The sequence below is a fragment of the Vicia villosa genome, unplaced genomic scaffold, assembly GCF_029867415.1.
Source record: "Vicia villosa cultivar HV-30 ecotype Madison, WI unplaced genomic scaffold, Vvil1.0 ctg.000746F_1_1, whole genome shotgun sequence".
Taxonomy (NCBI): Eukaryota; Viridiplantae; Streptophyta; class Magnoliopsida; order Fabales; family Fabaceae; genus Vicia; species Vicia villosa.
The window spans coordinates 730,106-754,270 of record NW_026705335.1 but is presented as its reverse complement, the minus strand read 5'-3'; the positions used below and the strand labels follow the sequence as shown (position 1 = coordinate 754,270).

Here is a 24,165-nt window from a genome sequence, read left to right as displayed (position 1 = left end):
TTTTTTAAGTTTGTTTATTTCAAATTTGATAATATTTTAGACTATATAATTTCAATAACAGTATACAATTGAAACACACATAGCATATTTTAAAACAAACTTAACTTCATTATAAAGAATAGTAGATATTTCATTTTCCAATATCAGTAAAATGATACGTTTAGTTTGATTTTGGAGTGAGATACAATCAATATGGTATGGCTATATCAAAAAACGTTTCAAGCCTATCAAATGCATGCTTGAGTATTTACTATTCATGATACACATCATTTTCGGTTTCCAAAGTCAAACTATAATGATTTTTTCTAACCATTGCTTTTCTTTTCAATTCAAGATTAATTGGCAGAATGGTTAGAATCTGGAAAGTTAATTTTTCTTATTGGTACTTGATTGTCCATAATTATCATTTTTAATTAAATTTTGAAATAACACTTAACACTATTTAACGCAATTATTATTATTAATTATTATTGTTAATAATTAAAATGGTTCACAAAAATAATTACTTGGTATTCTGTTGACTTCAGTATTTTAATTCAAAATCTTGGAACCGTGAATGTTGTATTAACAATTATATTTATTATCATATAACCAAAAACTTTTTTCATTTTATTCAGTTTATGTGGTTAACAAAAAAAATTGAATGACAACCATACTACCCATTCATTTTTGCATCACCTAACCAACACTATGGAACCACAAGTTGCAGCAATGGCAAGACGTAAAAGGAAGCAAATTCTTAAAGATAAAAGATTGAAAAAAGGAAGAACTGATGAAAACACAATCAATCCCATTGAAAACTCTCAAAGGTATTATGTTCCAACCATGGTTAATATCAGAACACCACTATCTGATTTAACTTCATCAATCTTTAATGAAAGAAATATGAGTTCACCTTCACCAGCATCTGCATCAAGCAACTCAAGTACAATGAAGAGTTTCAATATTGTTTCTACAAATCAACTGGCAGCTTCAGCACGACAGCGGAGGAAAAGTATTATGGAAGGTAAGATGCCCCAATCTTACAAACTTCATAACAACCTTAGCAATAACAGTGGGGGTCCTTTCAGGATAAATTCTCCATCCTTTTCTCATTTCAAAACACCATTTCCTGATATAGCTTCCTCATGTTCTAACCAAAGAAACATAAAACCTCATGCACCGCCAAGTTGTTCTATTCAAAAATCAAAAAAACAGTTGACTATTACACCTCTTTCTGATATAACTTCCTCATTTTCTAATCAAAGAAATATGGAACCTCATGAACATCCAAGTAGTTATGTTCATAAATCAAAAAAACAGTTGAATGTAGGTGTTATTCAATCCATGTCGGTCAAACTCTTCAATTATTTTGGAAATGAGAATCATAATCTGGCTTTTTCATCCACAAGCAATATTCCTATACAAGAACCCACAACATTCACTTCAACTCCAGATGTTAACATTGAGAGTGATTACTCTGGTGATGAGACGGTAACAAATGATTCTTTCAGTGATAGCTCATGTGAATTCAATGCCGCAGATGCAAATTATGACTCAAGTTCCAGCTATGATGACGAAGATGTCTATGACTCCAATTCTACATCATTTGATTCTTTAAATATTGGTATTTATCATTAAACCCAACTTTATTTCTTCTTTAAATTCATTATACATATCAATTTGACGTTGTCCATTACATGTTGCACTTTGATACCTGCTATGATTTAATGTGGATTTTAGTTATAATTTTATTATTTAATATGAATGATTTTAGTTATAATTTTATTATTTAATATGAACCAATTGCTCAACTACGTTTCATTTAAATAGGTTATTCTGATATTGGTGATCCTATAGTTGAATGCACACAATGTGGGGCACTTATGTGGTATCAAGAAAAAACTGACAGGCGAAAACATAGTGCAGTTCCTAAGTTTCAACTATGTTGTGGAAAGGGGAAAGTCGTGTTACCACTTCTGAAAACACCACCACTATTACTACAACGTCTTTTGTTTGATAATAGTGAGATAGACAGTCGAAATTATCAACAATTTTGTAGAATGTACAACATGATGTTTGCTTTTACGTCTCCGGGAATGAAATTCGACAACAGATTTTTAGCTGGAAGTGGACCACCTAACATAAGAATTCATGGACAGACTTGCCATCGAATTGGGAGCATGTTACCTTTAACTGGACAATCTCCAAAATTTGCTCAACTGTATGTTTACGACACCGACAATGAGATTCAACATAGAATTAAAGGAATTGGGTAATTTTACCAAACTTTGTTTTCTTTACAACATATTTAATATTTTTCATTGCTGCATCATAGTATTTCCTTTTATATGCAGGAACAACCCCAATATTATTCCAGAAACAGTTAGTAGATTGAAGGACATGTTAGATGAGTTCAACACACATGCCAAATCTTTTAGGATGGCAGCAGATAGATTAAAGGATTGTCCTTTGCCTGATCTCAAGCTTAAGCTAATATCTGATAGATCAACAGATGGAAGGATTTATAACCAACCTACTGTTTCGGAGGTAGCCGCCCTAATAGTTGGTGATGTTGATACGGGTTCTAAGAGGGATATTCTTCTTGAAAGAAAGAGCGGAAGGCTAAAAAGAATAAGTGAGTTTCATTCAAGTTATCTGGCATATCAATATCCACTTTTGTTTCCTTATGGGGAAGATGGTTTTAGACTTGGAGTTCTTCTTAGAGAAACTAATACCAAAAAAAAAATGAAGAGGAATAAGCTTACCATTAGAGAATGGCTTGCTTTTAGGATTCAATGCAGACATAATGAGGCACAAACTATATTGCGGTCAAGAAGGTTGTTTCAACAATTTTTGGTTGATGGATTTACTATGATGGAGTCACAAAGATTGAATTATATTCGAAAACATCAGAAAAAGCTGCGTGTTTCGAAATATTGCAATTTGAGCTCATCTGAACAGAATGCAAACACTCAAGGATCAAACAAAGGTAAAAGAGTGGTTTTACCTTCAACTTATGTTGGAAGTCGGAGGTTTATGGAACAACTCTATTTTGATGGAATGGCAATTTGTAGCCAAGTTGGATTTCCAGATCTTTTAATCACATTTACTTGCAATCCCAACTGGCCTGAAATCCAAAGGTTGCTTAGCAAAATTAACTTGAATTCTCAAGACCGTCCAGATATCATCTCAAGAGTCTTCAAAATTAAGTTCGATGAGTTGTTGTGTGATCTAACAAAAAAACACATGTTAGGGAGAGTGATTGCATGTAAGTCAATTTAATACCTTTTCAGTCGAGTTATATTTTTTGGCATTAATCTTATTAAATATAAAATATGCATCGTTTTACTAAGTTTAAACTTACTTAATTTCAGATATATACACCATTGAATTCCAAAAGCGGGGTTTACCACACGCCCATATACTATTATTCTTGCATCCTTCAAGCAAGTATCCGACTCCAGATGATATAAACAAGATCATTTCAGCAGAGATACCAACAGAAGAAGATGATAGGCAACTCTACCATTTGGTCAAGACACATATGATTCATGGCCCATGTGGTTTAGCAAATGCAAATTCAACTTGCATGAAAAATGGAAAGTGCTCAAAATACTTTCCAAAGAAATATCAAACCCAAACCATTGTTGATCAGGATGGATATCCCGTGTACCGAAGAAGAGAAACTGGTAATACAGTGCTGAAAAAACACGTTCAACTTGATAACAGATATGTAGTTCCTTACAATCCATATTTGTTGAAGAAATTCCAAGCACACATCAATATGGAGTGGTGTAATCAAAGTACTTCAGTTAAATACTTATTTAAGTATATTAACAAGGGGTATGATAGAATTACTGCTGCTGTTGTCCAAACTGATGCTGATGGATCTCCTTCGGTCAGAATGGTTGACGAAATCAAGCAATATCTTGATTGCAGATATATCTCACCAAGTGAGGCATGTTGGAGACTTTTTTCATTTCCTATTCATGGTAGATCACCCGCAGTTGAAAGGTTGTTCTTTCATCTTGAAGGAGATAACTCTGTTTATTATACCGATTATGAATTGATAGATGAGGTGCTTGACAAACCATCTGTGAAAGAATCTATGTTTACGGCATGGATGGAAGCAAACAAAGCATACCCAGAGGCAAAGAATTTGACGTACTCACAATTTCTTTCCAAATTTGTTTATGATAAAAGATACCGTCGATGGAGACCGCGTAAAAGAGGAAATACAATTGGCAGACTTATTTGGGTCCCTCCAAGTACGGGTGAGTTATATTTCTTGAGAATGATGCTAACAGTCGTCAAAGGTCCAACTTGCTATGAGGATATAAAATTTGTGGGTGGAAAAGTTCAGGATTCTTTTAGGGATGCATGCTTCGAAATGGGCTTTCTTAACGATGACAAGGAATATGTTGCAGCCATCGACGAAGCAAAGAATTGGGGTTCCGGGCATTTTTTGCGAAAGTTATTTGTCACTATGTTACTATCCGGTACTGTCAATAGACCACGACATGTTTGGGAAAAAACTTGGAGGACGTTATCTGATGGTATCCTCTACCAACTAAGGCAAAAAACAAATAGAAGAGGTATGGACAATTTATTAAACTTTTTTAAGTCAACAAATATTATTTTCCGAATGCAAGCTGTATCTTTTTTTATTACAAAATATAATGATATGAACTTACTTTAAAATATAATTATTCTTCATTCATATGTCACTTATTTAATATGTTTCATAAGTTATGTCCATTTACGTAAGAAACATTTTCATATTTGTCATGTATGTAAGTTATTCATAAGTTATGTCCATTTATGTAAGAAACATTTTCATATTTGTCATGTATGTAAGTTATTTTCTTAACTTGCAGCTGTAACAGTGTCTTTGGTTCCATTTAACTTCACGCAGCCGCAACATCAACTGTTTGACTTATGTTCAATGTATTTTAACATCACGACAACAGTTGCATCATACATATGTAATTATATAGAAAACTAATGAAATTTTTTTAACAGAATTGCAGCTATCGGACAATGAGTTAAAGAATCTCACACTAATTGAGATTGAGAACATGATGCAATCGAATCGAAGAAGTTTGCATGAATTTAAATGTATGCCGTATCCAGATTCATACGTCACAAGACATGTTGGCAATAGGCTTATTTATGACGAACTTAATTACGATGCCGATACCGAGAAACAGAAATTCCAAGAACTTTTTCATGCCCTTACAGGTGATTTATTTTCTTTATACTATGAATTACAAAAATGATTTTTATTATCCTTGCACTTATAATTCTTGGTTTGTTTTTTATAGATGAACAACGTTTGATATTTGAGAAAATCATGGGTGCTGTTAACAAACAGAGTGGAGGGGTATTTTTCTTGCATGGTTACGGAGGGACTGGTAAAACTTTCATGTGGAGAACACTATCAAGTGCACTTCGTTCTCAAAAAAAAATTGTTCTTACTGTTGCTTCAAGTGGGATAGCTTCGTTATTATTGCCGGGTGGAAGAACAGCACACTCAAAGTTCAAAATACCTGTGCCAACGCTTGACAACTCAACTTGCAACATCGACAAAGACACCGAACATTCTCAATTATTTGAAGCAACAGATGTTATAATATGGGATGAGGCACCTATGTCTCACAAGAACTGCTTCGAAGCATTGGATAAAACCCTTAAAGATGTAATGAGCAAAAAGGGTGTTGAGAATACTATTTTTGGTGGAAAAGTTGTTGTATTTGGAGGAGATTTTAGACAGATTCTTCCTGTTGTTCCAAGAGCTGGGCGTTCTGATATTGTTCATGCATCAATTAGTTCATCTTATGTATGGGATTATTGCCAGGTTTTAACACTATCAAAAAATATGAGACTTCAAGAGGGAAGAGACAACACAAGTTCTAATGAACTAGCGGAATTTTCAAAATGGATTTTAAATGTGGGTGATGGTAAGATTTGTGAACCCAATGATGGTTTGGTTGATATTGAAATTCCTCAAGAGCTATTAATATCAAATTTTGATGATCCTATAAGAGCAATTGTTGAAAACACATATCCCAATTTGTTGGAAAAATATCAAGATGTTGAATTCTTACAAGGAAAGGCTATTCTTGCTTCAACCATTGAAGTTGTGGACAAAATCAATCATTATGTATTAGACTTGATACCAGGTACATGTCAGTTATATTTACTGTATTATTACATTCATAATATATATATATATATATATATATATATATATATATATTTAAGATCACAGTTTTACTAATTTATTTATGTTTTGCTTTTAAACTTTTTTTAGGAGAAGAGAAAGAGTATTTGAGTTTTGATTCCATTGATAAAACAGATTCAAGTTATACTGAAGCATATGAAGTTCTAACTCCTGAATTTCTCAGTAAATTAAGAACGTCGGGGCTTCCCAATCATAGGATCAAATTGAAGGTTGGTACACCTATTATGCTAATGAGAAATTTGGACCAAGCCGATGGGTTGTGCAACGGAACAAGATTAATTGTTACAAGATTTGCAAATCATGTCATTGAGGCAAAAATCATGTCTGGAAAGAACATAGGTAACATTTTTTACATTCCACGAATGTCTATGTCACCTTCTGATTCACCTTGGCCATTCAAGTTGATTAGGAGACAATTTCCGATTATTGTCTCCTATGCAATGACAATTAATAAGTCACAAGGTCAATCTCTTGATAGTGTTGGATTGTATTTGCCTACTCCTGTGTTTAGCCATGGTCAATTATATGTTGCAATTTCAAGAGTTAAGAGCAAAAGTGGGCTGAAAATCCTAATTCATGACAAGGAGAATGTACCGTGTTCTACTACTACTAATGTTGTGTACAAGGAAGTCTTTCAAGCACTTTGATAGTTGGTAAACTTTATATCTTATACTTTACGATTCAAATTAAAAATCTATTTTGAATTAAAATATATAATATGTACATTTTCCATGTATTTCAAGAAGTATATAATTTTTCCTATTTGTTCATGCAGACGTGATTTGTTGATAGGACCGACGCTTGCTACAAATATGGAGTTAAATGCCAACATGGTTTACATGAGATATATTTTTAAATACGTTGAATGTAGAACTTTGCAATGTAAAGCTTATTATTAGTTTTACTCATGTTAGCTGTTTTATTTAATTTACCTTTTGAAAAAATTTGTATATCGTTAATTGAATGACATGTTATTATGTGTGATATTCCAAATCCATGAATGAAAATTTGATAAAATAATTGAAGTTTTACCTATATTCATGTTACTCAACTGAAAACATGGTAACATTTAATAATTTAATAATCTATAAATGTAATGTGAATTCAGACGAGACCCGTGCGATAGCACGGGTTTGTTACTAGTTTTATATTAAATGTTGTGTATTCAAATTTTAAAAGCTAGTAACTATTTGTTTTAAGACAAAAAGTAAATGCAGTTTAATTTGATTCAATGATTTAAAGATAAGTTAGTGTTTAGAGTGAAATAAATTTAAATTAATTAGTACATATTCTTTAAACTCTAAAGTTTTAGAGTGAGACATTATTTCTTCCTCTTAAAATAATTTAAATAGAAAAGAAAAGATTTCTCTATATTTAAATCTTATAATTACACCTTTTTATCTTAGGACTAAGTTTTGTTTTATTTTAAAGCAATTTTTCATCATTTTCATTCCAACCTAATAATACATTAATTAAAAAAATCAAATAGATTTAATTTGTCTATTTGTCATCATTTTATATAAAACATAATTCAAATTTTTTTTCAATTACAAAAGCAATAGATTTTACATTTGTTTTTTCAAAAACATATGCAAAATTATAATTTGTTTTCAAAAATTTAATATCATATATAATTTTTTTACTATAGATATAAAATTGTATTTTTTGAAATCTAATCTTATTTTATAAATTAGAACAGGGCCTCCGAACTCATTGGGCCGGCCCTGGCTGTGGATTAAATCGTTTACACGGTTAGTTATGTAACTTATGTTGGTTAAATTCACATAAATATTCATTTAAAATTATTTTATAATTAATTACACTTTTACATTTAATTTTGTACCTAATTCTTACTACTATTTATATGCTTTTAAAATAAAGTTGAATTGTATTAGGCACCTCCACACACATGATTCCTATAAAACTAACCTCAAGTCCTCTTAATTTACGCACAGCCAAAATGGATTCAAAAGAAAACCAGCATCCAGTAATGTATCAAAACGTCATCGTAATGAGGCATAGTGAACGCCTCGATAACGTCGAACCCACGTGGGTATCCACAGCCACACGACCGTGGGATCCGCCACTCACTCAGTCGGGTCGGGTTCTAGCATTCAAAACGGGTCAAGGTATCCGAAAGAACTTCGGATTCCCGATTCATCGACTCTTTGTTTCCCCTTTTCTACGTTGCGTCCAAACTGCCGCAGAAATTGTTACCGCTCTCTCTGATGTTAACGAGGCTGGTGGAAGTGTCAGCCATGACGACATTTCTGCTGATCCTTCAAAAGTCAAGGTTAGAATTTGTTTTGTTATTTATTTGCTTAAACTATTATCTGTGTTGGAGTCGTGTGTGATATTCTTGTATGGTGTTGTTGGATTCTGTATTTGTGATTTATAAATGAAAATGTCTGGCTCACAATTGCAGGTATCTATTGAGAATGGATTATGTGAAATGCTAAACACAATAGCTATTCGTGTCAATGTTGCTCCAAAAGATGGAAATTTTAGTTTTGACATATCAGAGCTTGAAACTATGTTCCCAAATGGAACTGTAGATAATGATAATAATGAAGAAATGGTACAAAAAGAGGTATATCTCTGAATTTCATTTTATCTTTTATTTTATTATTAACAACTTTCTCGAAGATTAACATAAATATCTACTAAACACAGACATCTCTAAGAATAGTTGTGTCTAGGTGTCCATGTCAGTGTCTAACACTTATATGATATCCGTATGATATTTGTTAGAAAAGTCAGACAAATGTTAGAGAAGTCAAACAAGTATCCTAAAAAATTAGGTTGTTTTATTTGCTTCAACGAAGTCCGACACCTGTATGAACGCCCATACAACATGTGTCGGACAAATTTAAACAAGTATTTCAAAACAAAATTATATGCTAAACACACTTTATAGTTTTTTTTATCTATTTCAGTGTCCATGTTTCATAGATAAATATGCATGTAATACCTTTAGCATGGAGTACTTTTATATTTTTTGAAAGAAAATTTTATTGATTATTTTTTCTCTCTAGCTCGAGTGAGCCTAGTTTAAACAAAAAAAGATTATTGGAGCTGATCAAATCTTGTTTTTCTTGATTGATCTCAGCTACCTAAGTGGGAAGAATCAGTTTCCCAAGCAAATGTTAGATATCAACAAGCAATTACAAGCCTTGCAGATAAATATCCTACTGAAAACTTGTTGCTTGTTACACATGGTAAAAATAATCCAATTTTGATCCATTTAACATTGTTTTTGGTTGGTGATCTTTTTTTAATTGAGTTGAACTTTTGCAGGGGAAGGAACACAAGTGGCTCTTTCTTCGTACACAAAAGATGTTGTGGAACATAAAGTGAAATATTGTGGTTATGTTCAACTTGTACGTCCTATCTTCAAAAACGATCATTCCTTTATTGGTGGAAAATTCAATTTACAAACTCATATTGGTCAAAATGGGGTGAACTATATTTCCTCACAAGAACTTTGAGTAAAGATATGAACCAAACTTCAAAACTCTTCATAATATTGTGGTGTAATACAAACACAAGTTATATTTTCTCTTAAAATATTGTATTTTATTGGTTAGAATTTTTTTCTCAAAGGAAATATATAGTGAAAAAAGATGTAGGAGTTGAACTTGGGTCAACATACTTATTTGTTTTACATGGACTTATTATGATTGGTGAATAATTTAATTAATAGAAAGTATAAAAGCGTTTCCCATCTTTGTTATGAGTATCAAACTTTTACAGAAATATCTAATAGATATTGCAACTTATATTTTCATAGAGGATTTGTTGAGAAGACTCATTAAGAAAATATATACATGTGCTTTTGGGGATAAAATGGCTATGCTTTGAAAAATGATCCATTATTACAAATACAACTTCATATCCTTTTGACTTTAGAAGGCGAGTGATAAAGTCCTTATTACCGGCTAAACGACGATAGGTGCGATAAAAATCAGAATGCCCTCCTTGAGGACTAGCATAAAGTTAATGAAGCAAATTTGGAATCAAATTAGATTGAGTAGAGATGACCATTTGCCCCTCATAGTAAAGTACTCCCTTGACATAGGTGAAACCCGACCTTTTTCATACATTCTCCTTCACCTCTTCAATGATTTTGAGCAATAAAGAGTCCTTGTGTCGTTCCTCTCTCAACTGAGTCCCTTCTCCCCATGTTAGAGATGATGTCAATACTTGTAACTGCTCCCTCACTAACTCTTAAAAGATCGTCTTCCCCACAATTCTCTACTGAAATTTGTCAGCCTCAAAAACTGGGTTGCAGTCACCTTTTGCTTGAGAGTGTCGAAAGCTTCTTGGGTTACATCACTCCATCGGAAAGCATCTTTTTATATAAAGTTCAGTCACGGGTTTGGAAATATTGTCTTACTCTTTAATGAACTTGCGGTGGTAACTGGTTAATTCCAAAAATCCCCTTACTCCTTTGACGTTTCTCGAAACTAGCCGACTTGTTAGATCCACTGAGGTTTTGGCAAAGTAGCATTTCTTTTTATTAGAAACCATACCATTGTGTCCATAATTCCCAACACAATGTCCAAATGCTTCATGTGTTCCTCTCAATTATGACCGTAGGCAAATATATCGCAAAAAGGCTAGTACAAACCTCTCTAACAAAGGTTTAAATATATCATTCACCAATACTTGGAATGTGGACGGTGTATTCATTAACCCGAATGACATTACAAGGAACTCATAATGCCATTCGTGAGTACAGAGAGTTGTCTTGTGCACACCTTTAACTGTAACTCTAACTTCATGATAGCCAGATTTAAGATCTAACTTGGTAAAGAAATAAGCCATGTGTAATCATTAAGTAATTCTTCAATCACTAGAATGGGAAATTTGTCTAGAACGATTACCTTGTTTAAAGCTCGATAATCGACACATATCATCCATTACTCATCGTTCTTTTTTTACTAGGATCACTAGACTTGAGAGAGAACTTTGACTGCTATGAATGATACTTGTAGCCAGCATCTCATAATTAACCATCTTCTCTATCTCATTCTTCTGATGATGAGGTAGCAATATTGACAAACATTAATGAGCCCTAACCTTAAAAAAATGCGATAGCATGTTCCCTTTCTCGCTATGGGGGAAGTCCAGAAGGGTCTTTAAAAACCACACCATGTTGATGGAGCAATTGTTCCAACTCATGTTGCTTCTGATGTGTTAAAACAACTTCCTTGGGAACTTCTCGTCTTTCACATATTTCTGTCAACGACCAAAACACTAATTTCCCCCACTTCATTGGCTTAACTATAATGCTTTGTAACGACACCTGATCTCTACCCCTACCATTCCCCTTAAGTGTCGCACATACTCCATCCTTCCAAAACTGCATAATTTGTTTGTTCAATTTGATAATCATGTCTCTTACCGTCTTAAACCATGATGTGCCCAATACTAAATCGATGCCCACCACCATAAATATACAGAATCTATATTATCACAAACTCCCATCAACTTCACCCCTTTACATTTATCTCACGTTGACGCTTGATAACCACCACTAAGTTTGATAGACATATCTGACGTATCCCCAACTTTCCATCCTAACAATTTATTGAGATACAAAATTGTGAGTTGCCCCACTATTTACCAATATCAAAATTGAAGTGCCATTAATGTTACCTTTCAAATTCATTGTTCAAGGTCGCTCACTTCCTTTAACATTTAATCCCTTCAATTTCATCATCCTTGACTCTTCCTCACAGACTTCTTTAGAATCCTCCATTTAAACTGCTAAAAGTTTCCTTTCGCTACTTCCCTTCACCTCTTCACCCAACACCATAACTCAGATCCGTTTGTCAGGACACTGATGTAAAGGGTGAAATTGGCCACCACTTCGTAGAAAATGCCATTTTGTATTCTATCCATCAGTTTTTGATATGTTAAATGGGTGAACCCCTTCGATCTAGGCCCACCGCCCTTCTTCTCCTCTAGCCCTTTATGAACAGTAGGTCTATGTTGGAAATAAAGGTTGTTTTTGTGTGTAGGACAAGTGTTTAGAAATATTGGAGGCTTGAATAGAAATTTGATAGGTAGGAGAATTCTTTATGGAAGAGAGAACTTTGTATTTTTGCTTGATGCAAATGTGTAGGATTACATCTCTATTGATACTACTCTAAGGAGAACTCTAGACACACTAATTCTAGAGAGTTCTCAACTCTAGAGATTCAAAGAGTATTCTAGAGAATTTTACAACTATAAGAAATATCTAGACATTCCAAACACTACAAGAATTCCCTAGAAACACTACCCAAAATTATCTAAGCCCAAAATAACTAAGCCCAAAATATCAAATAATTAATTTAGGCCCAAATCAAGTTTATATTTCAACATCCCCCCTTAAACTTTATTTGTGACTCCAAGCATACTCCTTAGCTTCACAAAAGTTTCCAACTTGAGTGGCTTGGTGAAAATGTCGGCAGCTTGATCTTGAGACATCACATACTTCAACTTCACCTCCTTTCTCTCAATGCATTCTCTTATGAAGTGGTAACGTGTGTCGATGTGCTTACTTCTTTCATGAAAGACGGGATTCTTTGCTAAAGCAAGTGCTGATTTATTGTCAACATATATTTCCATAGGATCTTTTTGTGGCATCTTTAACTCCTTCAACAAGTTCCTTAGCCAAACTGCATGACAAACACATGATGTGGCAGCGACATACTCGGCTTCACAAGTTGATAGTGTGACTATAGGTTACTTCTTTGACATCCAAGTGAAAGCAGTATCTCCCATAAAGAACACAAAACCAGTAGTGCTCTTTCTATCATCCAAGTCTCCACTCCAATCGCTATCACTATAGCCAACAATGTCATAATTGTTAGAAGAGTAATAGTGCAAGCCAAAGTTTGTTGTACCTTTGATGTATCAAAGAATTCTCTTTGCCGCCTTGAAGTGAGTTGTTGTTGGAGCTTCCATGTAACGACTTATGACTCCTACGGCATAGAGAATATCCGGCCTTGTACATGTCAAGTAACGTAAACTTCCAACCAAACTTTTGTAAACAGTTGGATCCACAATCTCTCCATTTTCATGCTTGCTCAACTTGCTTCCACATTCCATCGGGGTGCCAACTGGATTGGCGTCATCCATCTTGAATTTCTTAAGTACTTCTTTGGCATAGCCTTCTTGAGTGATGAAAATTCATTTGTCTCCTTGCTTTACTTCGATGCCGAGATAATATGCCATGAGCCCTATATCTGTCATCTCAAATTCATTTGACATGTTTTTCTTGAACTCTTCGAACATGGTTGGATTGTTCCCTGTGAAAATCAAGTCATCTACATACAAGCATACAATCAAAATATCTCCACTTTGCGCTTTGATATAAAGTACATGCTCATATGGACACTTGATGATGTTCTTGTCTTGAAAGTACTTGTCGATTCGAACATTCCAAGCTCTTGGTGCTTGCTTAAGACCGTACAACGCCTTCTTCAACTTCAAGACTTTTTCTTCTTGCCCTTTTACTTCATAACCCAATGGTTGCTCGATATAAACTTATTCTTCGAGGAAACCATTCAAGAAGGCCAACTTCACATCCATTTGATAGATCTTCCATTTACTTTGGGCTGCCAAAGAAATGATCAGTCTAATAGTTTCAAGACGAGCAATGGGAGTAAATACCTCATCATAGTCAATTCCTTGTCTTTGACTGTATCCTTTCGCCACCAATCTTGCTTTATATCTCTCCACGTCTCCTTTTGCATTCTTCTTCGCCTTGTACACCCATCTTACTCCGATTGCTTTGTGTCCTCGTGGAAGTGTAGTAAGTTCCCACGTATCATTCTTCGTGATTGACTTGATTTCTTCGTCCATGGTGTCTCTCCACTTTATGTTTTCCGCCGCTTCTTGGTAGCTTAGAGGCTCACAATCACCAAAAAGACAAAAGAGGTTAATGTCGTTTAGGTTTTCGGTTACCTCATAAATCTCTTCAATGCTCCTTAGTCGTGGTGTCCTCTCACTTGAGCTTGTTTCTTCCAACCTTGGTGTCGGTGAGGTCGGTGGTGTAAGATGTTCCTCTATCATTGGTGGTTCAATTTCTTCTTCTTCTTCAAAGTAAGGAAGAAAATCATACCTTTCTTCTTGAACACTCCAATCCCAAAAATCTTCTTCATCGAACTCCACGCCGCGGCTTATGATGATCTTTCCACTATTTGGATTATAAAGCTTGTATCCTTTGAAACTTGAGTCGTAACCTACGAACACATATTTCTCACTTTTATCATCAAGATTTGTTCTTCTTTCGTCTGGAACATGGGTATAGGAAATACTTCCAAACACTTTGAGGTGAGAGATCCCTGGATTCCTTCCACTCCATGATTCTTGTGGTGTCTTCTCATGCACACTTCTTGTTGGGGAGCGATTTGTCAAGTATACCGCTGTCATACCCCAAAATTTACCCTCTCATTTTTAAAGACAAAAATCTTCAAGTGCGAAAATAATTGAAGAGGACATCCTAAGCTTCCCAACAAATTCAAAATTATTCCCAAATAATGAAAATTGAGAAAATTATGGCTGGTGAAAGTTGGGAAATTTTGAGTCGGTGCATAAAGTCCAAATTGAGCAAATTCATTATTGGGCCATAGTTTTAATCCAATCACCCCTTAAATTATTTTATTTCAATTGTTTTGATTTATTCATTTAAATAATTCAAAATGAGGAAAATAAAATAAATTAAGCTCTTAGTGAGGTCCAAGCCCATTTTCCTTTTAACCTAATATTTTCTTATAAATAACTAACAACCCTTATTTTTAACCATTCACCAATCATTCACCTTACCAAATTCTCTGTTCCCATACACTAACAATCAATAACTCTCCTAATTTTACACCCATCCACAAAAAAACCTTTACCGTCGTTTCTGACCGTTACGAATAATCTTTTGTCACTCTAATTTCGATTGCAGCAGAGTGATAAATTTTCCAGCCTATCAGCCGAATTTTGAAACTACTGTTTCGATTTGCTCCAGATTTTTTCCAGAAGTTCAGAAAAAAATCGAGGAACAATACTCCTCTAAAGGAATTCGGCGCTCAAAATCGCAAACTCCTCGTTTTTCTATTTTATTTGATTTAATTTCTATTTTCATATTTTCAAAAAAATCTCAAAAAATTTGTAGCTTCGTTATCTTATTTTATTTGATTTATAATCAGGTTTTTATATTTTTTTGATTTTATTTAGATCACTTTTCTATTTTTCCATTTGTTTTCTTAGGTAGATGTTGTCCATTTTCATGAATTAGGGTTAGGAGTTTATCACATTCTTTATTTTAATGCTAGTAATTATTTTTAGGTTAATAATTATTTTTAGGCTAATTAATTTATTTTTAGGCTAATAATTATTTTTAGGCTAATTAATTTATTTTTAGGCTAATTAATTTATTTTTATGCTAATAATTACTTTAGGTTAATTAATTTATTTTTAGGCTAATTAATTTAAATTTAGATTAAACAATTTAGATTAATTAGGTTCATTTAATCAACTGACTTTCCCTTGCCATGTTACTTTAGTGCAGTTAGGCTTAGTAATTACTGGTAGGTGTTGCCCATTAACCATAGATTTAGGTTTTTCCCCATAATTCTTTTAAAACACTAATTTTCTTTATTTTGCCCTCTTATTTTACTTTATTATTTATAGTTTCACCTTTATTTGTTTACTTTACTATTATTACTGTAGTGTCTTGCAGGGTTATCATCTACTTAATTATTTCTTGTGGTTTTCCCGCAAGTTTTTGCCATATTATGTAACTGCTCACAGGATGTAATAGTTTAATTAGGGTTTTTATTCCTACCTTTATTTTTCTGCCCTACAGGTGTTTATTGTAATAGCGTAGGAACTTTTAATTCTGCCTTTATTTTTCTGCTGTGGTTAGTAATCCTAGGGAGTGCAAGCCTTGCTAAAATTAACCTAGTATCACTCTAATTACAAGATAAAATATCTGAATATTGATCACCTGATTGTGCCACACACACACACACCTTTAGGGTAACCTCTTTTGTTGCTTGTTGCCTTTGAATTTTAAAATAGTTAAGTCCCTCAAATACGGGGATACCTAAAGCAAATGTCGCTCTTAGTTCATAAATCATCATAAGATCATAGTCCCTCCAAAGTTGCCTAACAGAAAAATGATCTTGTCCCTCGATGTTGCCTCGGTAAATTATGATTGTCCCAATTGCTAAGGTATCCTCGTCGGTTGCCTAAGAATGACTATTCTATCTTTCCCTAAAGACTACATACCCTCTACATGGTAGGGACAGTTTTATGGCGAACGATATTTCCTCGATGACCCTTTACATCCAATGAAAGGACTTCCTACCATCAAATGGTATGGATAGCCCTTTCAAACTGAAAAGCTAAAAGAAAAAATTTTCTAACTTAGGGTACGTGCTCCTGATTGCTTGCTCTATTCAAATTCAAATTCAAAATTCCAATCTCTTTTTCCCACTTATTTTCAAATACTTTCAAAACAAGGCTACGCTTATTTATAAGCTAAAGTCCTTAAACAAAGTCTTTTCTTATTCACACACTACACTTCAAATATTTTGAAAAAGAGTGAGCTAAGCAATTAAGAGCCCATGGATAACCACGGATATAAAGGGTGCTTACACCTTCCCTTTGTATAACTTACCCCCCGAACTCAAAATCTTTTTAAGGTCTTTTTCTGTTCTTTTAGCCTTTCTATATATTGGATAAAATAAAAGTCGGTGGCGACTCTTGCTTACCGCAACATTTCTTAAAAGTCAGTTCTCCCACCGTATTACAGAACTGGCGACTCTGTTGGGGATGCTTTCGAATAAAAGAGGGGTTACCTTAAAGTTTAGGATCACTTAAATATTTTCAATTGTTTGTTTTGATTGCTTTATTTTAAAGGTTGCTTGGGAATTAAATGAAGGACGAATCCTATCCCCGGATTCAAGTACACTTAAGATAGGAGTGGCATAGTCATGGCGACCTCTTTCACATATGTGGGAGATGAGTCAATATGAAGTTCACACTTAAGTTAGGACTCCATAGATATATACACACCTTTCTCAAATGAGGGAGGTCTATGTATATACCTTTGGGTGCGCCGGAGCTTAAGGACCTTTAGTTACCCTTTAACCCATCTTAGCCTTTAGGACGTAGTGGGGGGGGGGGGGGGGGGGGGGGCTACTCTTGACAAATGTTGTGGGCCTTGTCGCTACCCGATACTACAACTCAGATAGGTTCTTTCTTAAAGAATCATTGCATGATGCGAATGCATCATGTCCGAGGGTGCTTTAGAGGGGCTGACAATTCTGAGTAACTAGTAGAATACTGTTACTGAAATCTCTTTATCTATAGAAGTACCTTTGGGGAAGGGTAGTTACCTAGTCAAACTCCATACAAGCCTTTAAACATAAGGACAATTGTGTGACTTGCTTGTGTGTGCTACTAACCCTTCTATTTCCTTGCAGGATTTGCTTGTAGGACATTTCGTCCTTATTACCTGATGCTTTACCTATTGTATTGCATTCGCATGACATCATGATATCATAACATCACATGTTAACTAACCCTTTCAAGGATCTTAGGAATTTAGGGCGCCCAATTTCAGGGGCTAATTATCAAGGACTCAATACCTATCAAGGGGCAAGAGGATTTATTTTCCTCTAGCCATATGCTTTCAAACTTAGATACGGGTATCCCGAATCAGAGGCGATGACCCACTAGATATGGTGAGCTTGATTCTCAAAGAAGCACGTTTAAAGACCAAAAGTGAAAGTTCTTCAGCAAAGCTACAACCTAATGTCGCAAACTAAATTCCTTAAAGATCCTTGAAAACATTGCATCTGCATTCATAACATAACATAACAGGTTTCCTACCACAGGTTTCTCATCCCTCCTCGCTGTTTATTTCAGCATCATGAATCTCGAGCAATCTATCAAAAATCTTCAAGCTCGGAACATCCAGTTCCCGGAGATGATTCATAACTTGGCCAAGGGGCAAGAAGATTTTAAGGCACTTCTGATCGAGAAGGAGAAGAATCAACATAAGCATCAAGGTAGTAAAGATAATCAGAAATCCAAACCTAAGCGATCATTTACTCCATTGCACATGCCGCTGTCTCAAGTTCTGCAATAACTTCTCAATCAGAACTTGATAACTCTATTGCCTCCATATTCAGTTCCTGCCAATCCTGCTCCTGGGTACAAGTATAATGCAAGATGTGCTTATCATTCGAACAGTCCTGGTCATGATACTGAAGATTGTGGACCATTGAAGCATAGGATTCAAGACTTAATTGACGACAAGATCATTGACTTCTACTCACCTGAGAAGCCTCATATGGCTAATACTATGTACAACCAGAAAGGTCGTAATGAACGCAACCTATATGTTGAAGTAGTTCCACAACAACGAAGCAAGCCAGGTGCACCTAGGCGTCAGTTCACAAAGATCAATATGTCGCTGGCTCAGGTACTGCAACATCTGCTGAAGGCAAACTTGATTACTGTAAGGGATCCTCCTATGAAGCCCAACACTTCCGCTCCTAGCTATAAGCCCAATGCGAGGTGCGCACATCATTCCAATAGCCCTGGACATGATACAAATGATTGTTGGCCATTGAAGAACAAGATCCAAGATATGATTGATGCTCGAGAAATCGAATTCAACCCTCCCAAGACTCATGTAGTGATCACTGCTCCCATGCCTAATCACGACAAGGCTGATTAATGTCTAGAAGGATAGACTATTGGCTCATTAGACGTATTTTCATGCGCAATTTCTATCCTGTTTGTTTAAACATTCGACTTATGATAGACATTATCTATTTTAATAATCATCATCAGTGCATTGCATATGTTTGTCTTGAATAAATTATTTCGCTATCACTCATTTTAAATTGTGTCTTTACTTTGCATATGTTTTGTGATATTCAACTCATGCTAAACTGTAAACCTTTTGAGGGAGGATGACGAAGACGATGCCGCAACCTCATACAGTGATGCTTTTGAATGGACTATGCTGACGATGTACAGGCATTGTTTCAATTCCTAAACAGTGGAGATATAAGGATGTCAATCCCTCGTCAACCCCTTTGAGCCTAAGAAGTAGGAGTTTTCTTTCACGTGTAAATTGAAACCCTTTAATCATAACCTGGGGCAGAGTAGTTACTCAGTTAACTCAATTATACTAGCCGTGGTTTACACAAATAATGACGGGTTCCCGTGACCATTAAGTCTGGCAGTCAATATCCACCAAAAAGAAGAAGAACTGTTAAGTCAAAAACCTATGAAGGAGACTTATCAAAAAATCGAATCGTCCCGCTGACAGTAACCTCAAAATAAACAGTTCAGGCAAAAGTTAGGGATAACAAAGTCAAAAAAGAGGTTGCTAAAAATCCTCGACAAAAGAAAATATTACAAAAAGGGATGACCACCTGTCCAAATAAACTTCCAGTACTTTAACCATCATCAAATGTCAGTGGTATGACTTCATGACCTGCTAGAACTTAAATGCAAAGTTAACTGAGCATAGGATCGAAGAACATCACGAAGATTGGGATGGGTACAAATAAACTTTGAGCCATTATCCTTTGTTTCTTAAACCGTGAACCAAGCCACGTTACAACCCTTGAAAGTCTTAACTGAAGCATGGTTAGTTCGAAAACATACTGTCACCAAAAAGGTATCCTGACTCCTTAAGGTTTACCAAAAATGTTGAGTTGATATTTCGTTTTTACAAACATCACGTTTTTACAAATATCACGCTTTTACATCTCCTATTTTAATGTTTTTCAAAAACTCAAGACAGACATATGCATTACATCTCATGAATTCATTATTAAACATATTCTGCTACATAATTTCAAATGTTAGCAACAGGAAGAATCTGCACAGGGTACTGTCGCACGCTCGCGAAAAATGAACAGAGTCGCCACCAATATATTTATCCCATAAGGGAAGGAATATCAGAAAACCTAACAAGGGAAGGAACAGGGTCTTGCGACCAGAGAATCTAGGTACGGGAGTCGGTTACGCGAGGGGAAGGTACTAGCACCCCTCGCGCCCATCGTACTCGATGGTATCCACCTATGTTTGTTTCTATCTAAAGGGTGTATATCTATGTCTATAATCTAAATGCGAATGAATGCAAAATGTAGGGAAAATAAAGAATTGTACTCGCACGGGCCCTACCCCGCTGCCTACGTATCCTTTTCAGGAATCAGAGTTACCGTAGCTCGGCTCACGATTTTCTGTTTGTTTTTGTGTTTTTTAGTTGGGCGGAGTTAACGTTCGCGCTCTTGCATAAGGGATTGCCTACGATGCGTACGAGCGGAAATAACGGTGCCCTTAGGTGCCAACGAGGCAAAAGAAAAAGAAATGATTGGTTTGTGTCTTTTAGGGTAGATAAGTGATGAACAGTTCCCAATACCGGGCCACTCACCACTTTCTCTACTTTGTTTTAATTTGAACCATTATTAGGTGTTTTAAGTGTTTTTGGTTGTGTATTTTTTAAGGGGATTTACTTCGCGATTCGAATCACATAAAAATGTATAATGATCGAGAAGCAGGTTACGGAATGAATCCCACTCACTTCCATCCCATTATGTAATGTTTGAGAAACAGATTAGGGAATGAATCCCACTCATTTCTCTCCCATTAATTAATGTTTGAGAAACAGATTAGGGAATGAATCCTATTCATTTCTCTCCCATTAAGTAGTGACCGAGAAACAGATTAGGGAATGAATCCCACTCGTTTCTATGCCACTAAGCGATTGAGAAACAGACTAGGGAATGAATCCCACTCATTTCTCTATCACTTTCTTAATGTGATTCGCGTCTTCCTTTTATTAAGTATTTTAAAAGTTTAAAAAGAAAAAGAATGCAATAGGGAACTAATCCTAAATTCTAATCTAAGTTGTCTATACAAGTCTAAATCCTAATGTTAACATGCGATAGATTCTAAAAGAAGCATACAAGGTGGGCCAAAAATATGGCAAAAAACAAGTAACAAAATCACACAACAATTATACAAAAAATAGCTTGAAAATGATACAAAACACTATTATTTTTATGGCATTTTTATGAAGGAGAATTCAAAGGATTAATGTCAAAATTAACCTAAGATCTACTTATTTTTTATGGTTTTTTATGAAGGAAATTGAATTCTAATTAACCAAAAAGAATTAGCCTAAACTAACATTTTTATTGATTATTTTCTATGTCATTTTTATATTACCTAGAAATCAAACAAAGATTATGATTCTAAGTATCGTTATTATCTAAAAATCTAATGAGAAAATTATGATTTTTATATGCCTTTTATTATCTAAAAATATGGTAAAAAAAAACTATGTAAGAAGACCTAAAATCTATCAATTAAGTGTGAGTCAGGGGGGGTGTTAAACTGAAATTAGTAGTGCATACAACAATTCTGGGCACAGATCCAATCAATAGCCCAAGGGAGGTTTTTTGTAACAATTCTGTTTAGGCCAAAAATAACGGTATAATGGACCTAGAGGGTGGGTGAGGTAGTGATTTTTGTAACAGGCCCAATGCAATGATCATGAACACTTTCAGATTTTATTTTAATAAAAAAAAATAAAATAAATTAAAACTAAAAAAATTAAAAAACGGGAAGAGGAATTAGGGTTACCAGTTTGTGACCTTTGGAGTCTTGGAGCCAGAATCTCCCTTCTCTTCATCTGCGTGAACGGCGACGACGGCCACTCTCTCCCTCCGGCGAACTTCCATCGATCTTCACAGTGAGCCAAGATCGAAACGATCTCTTCCTTCATCTCAATCTCTCAAATTTCTTTCGCCTATGATGAAATCTTCTCCGACGAGACTCTCTTACGACGGCGCGGCTAATTGTCATCGGCACCGGAGGAAATCTCCATCTCCAAGCGCTCATTCCAGGTAATGCTTCGTGAATTTGTCTCTTCACTCCTTCTCATCCTTCTTTCTTTAGACTTTCGATTTCCTTTTTGTACGATTGCGTTGCGAGATTGCGATGCGCAAAGATGATGGATGTGATGCGATGCTGATGACTGTTCTTGCTGATGTTGTTGTAGGAACGCGATGAAGATTGTTGTTGCGGTGATGAATGAACCGAATTCGTGGAGAGTTGAAATTGGTTTTGAAGGTTTGTGAGATGCTTCCGAATCCTTGACGATAGATGATGAAGATTGAATGAAGAGTGATGCTTAAAGGTTCTGTTGAAGATTTTGGAGGAAGAAGCTTGTGATGAGAGTGTGGAGATTGCAGAGGGAGTTGAAGATGATTGAAGGTGACGAAGTGATTCACCGTGGAGAAAGAGAAGGGGTCTGAAGGATGATGAAGATGAATAGTGATGATGATTGAGAATGAATGGTGGAGACTGAATGTGAATGTGATGGATCAGTTATATAGAGATGGAGGTTTGAGAATCTGAGCTTCAAGGTTAGTTACCACTCTTTTCCCCTTTTCTGTTATGCTGTTTTGAAGTTAGTTATAGGTTGCAGATCAGTTAGGAATTAGTTATGGTTAGGAAAAGTTTACAAAGTTAGTTATGGATGTTTTTTTTTTCTGTTATAGGATTCAGTTGGTGATTGGTTAGTAGGTTGTTAGAAGTTAGTTGGTAACTGTTAGTGAGACTGTTAGAAGGTGATTAGAGCTGTTAGTTATTCTTATAGTGAAAAAACTTAAGAAAAGTTAGTTAGGGTAAGTTTGAAAGTTGGTTACGTGGAGGTTAGAAAGTTGTTGTAGATGTTGTTGATTGGCTGTAATTTTTGGTAAAACTGATTGTGGCTCTATCTTGTCAAAAACAGTGTCATGACATACTTTCTGTTGTTGTGATGTGCTTCCTAATACAGGCCTTTACCTGATGTCAAGGCCGATGTCATGACATTCGCAGCTGTTCGTTATTTTCTATTACTTCTTATGATTGTATGATCTGTCAAGACCTTATGCGCTATATTTGGTAATAATGGATTCTGGTGTGTTTAAAGGACGTCTTGGATGATTACTATTATCAATTCCTTGAATAATGGAGATTTGGTTTAATTAGGGCAAAAACTATTTTGTGGATCCAAGGCCCATTTGCTGTATTGTCTGAAGGGTTTTTAATCCGTGTAGTAGCTGCTGTTGCCGTCAGGGTTTTGGTGTGAAGAAACTGTTAGAGCTTTTGTTGATTTAGTTTTCTTGTTGTAGTTTTCTTGTAAGCCAAACAATCATCATAATGATTGTCTTGGTCTAGGTGTTTCTTTGTTTTGAGTTGTAAAAAGTACTCAAAGCTTTTAAGCAAGAGTACTATTGTTCTTGATCAAAGCTTTTAAGCAAGATCAAGGTGTGTTTTGAAGAGTGTCTTCTCGTGCTTTTCGTCTGTTAGTTTTTTATCACTGCTGTGATTGAGGGGGAGTGAGTAGGAACTCTGGTCTAGTTGTTTAGATTGAAGTTGCATTGGGTAGATATTAAGTGAGAGGCGTAATATTGAGTTGTATTACCTTGAATTAATATTACTTATAGTGGACTTCCTCCCTGGCTTGGTAGCCCCCAGATGTAGGTGTGTTTGCACCGAGCTGGGTTAACAATTTTCTTGTGTTGTTTACTGTTTACTCTTTGTTCATCTGTTTGAAAACATTCAGATAATGATGTCGTGACATCCTGTAAGACATCGCGTGTCTGAGTCCAGAATTTCAATTGGCATCAGAGCAGGCACCCTGCCTGTTTTCACTGGGTGAGATCTAGGGAAAGTACTTTCTGGTTCGATGGACAAAGAAGGTGGTGGATTTATAATGAGACCACCCATTCTGGATGGTTCTAATTATGATTATTGGAAACCTCTCATGGTGGCTTTTCTGAAATCTGTGAATAGCAAAGCATGGAGAGCTGTGAACAAAGGATGGGAACATCCTGTTATTACTGATAAAGATGGCAACAAAACTCTTAAAC

General features: G+C 35.2%; 2 protein-coding genes across 2 annotated transcripts; both read left to right on the top strand.

Moving 5' to 3' along the window:
* Positions 1-690: 690 nt before the first annotated feature.
* LOC131630874 (uncharacterized) lies at positions 691-6,873 on the top strand. Its single transcript, XM_058901614.1, has 7 exons — positions 691-1,606; positions 1,813-2,254; positions 2,337-3,250; positions 3,357-4,577; positions 5,005-5,223; positions 5,307-6,164; positions 6,296-6,873. Exons 1-7 carry the CDS (start codon positions 691-693, stop codon positions 6,871-6,873), a joined length of 5,148 nt encoding a protein of 1,715 aa, XP_058757597.1.
* A 1,256-nt stretch (positions 6,874-8,129) lies between these two features.
* LOC131630878 (uncharacterized) lies at positions 8,130-9,815 on the top strand. The gene is made up of 4 exons (XM_058901616.1): positions 8,130-8,519; positions 8,652-8,816; positions 9,336-9,444; positions 9,524-9,815. The coding sequence occupies exons 1-4, from the start codon at positions 8,136-8,138 to the stop codon at positions 9,712-9,714; spliced, it is 849 nt and encodes a 282-aa protein (XP_058757599.1). The 5' UTR covers positions 8,130-8,135; the 3' UTR covers positions 9,715-9,815.
* Positions 9,816-24,165: the final 14,350 nt, after the last annotated feature.

Coding starts and splice junctions, on each gene's coding strand:
- LOC131630874 (XM_058901614.1), top strand. CDS start 691: ATGGAACCACAAGTTGCAGCAATGGCAAGACGTAAAAGGAAGCAAATT. Junction 1,607..1,812: donor ATTTGATTCTTTAAATATTG/GTATTTATCATT, acceptor TCATTTAAATAG/GTTATTCTGATATTGGTGAT. Junction 4,578..5,004: donor GCAAAAAACAAATAGAAGAG/GTATGGACAATT, acceptor TTTTTTTAACAG/AATTGCAGCTATCGGACAAT.
- LOC131630878 (XM_058901616.1), top strand. CDS start 8,136: ATGATTCCTATAAAACTAACCTCAAGTCCTCTTAATTTACGCACAGCC. Junction 8,520..8,651: donor CTGATCCTTCAAAAGTCAAG/GTTAGAATTTGT, acceptor TCACAATTGCAG/GTATCTATTGAGAATGGATT. Junction 9,445..9,523: donor CTTGTTGCTTGTTACACATG/GTAAAAATAATC, acceptor GAACTTTTGCAG/GGGAAGGAACACAAGTGGCT.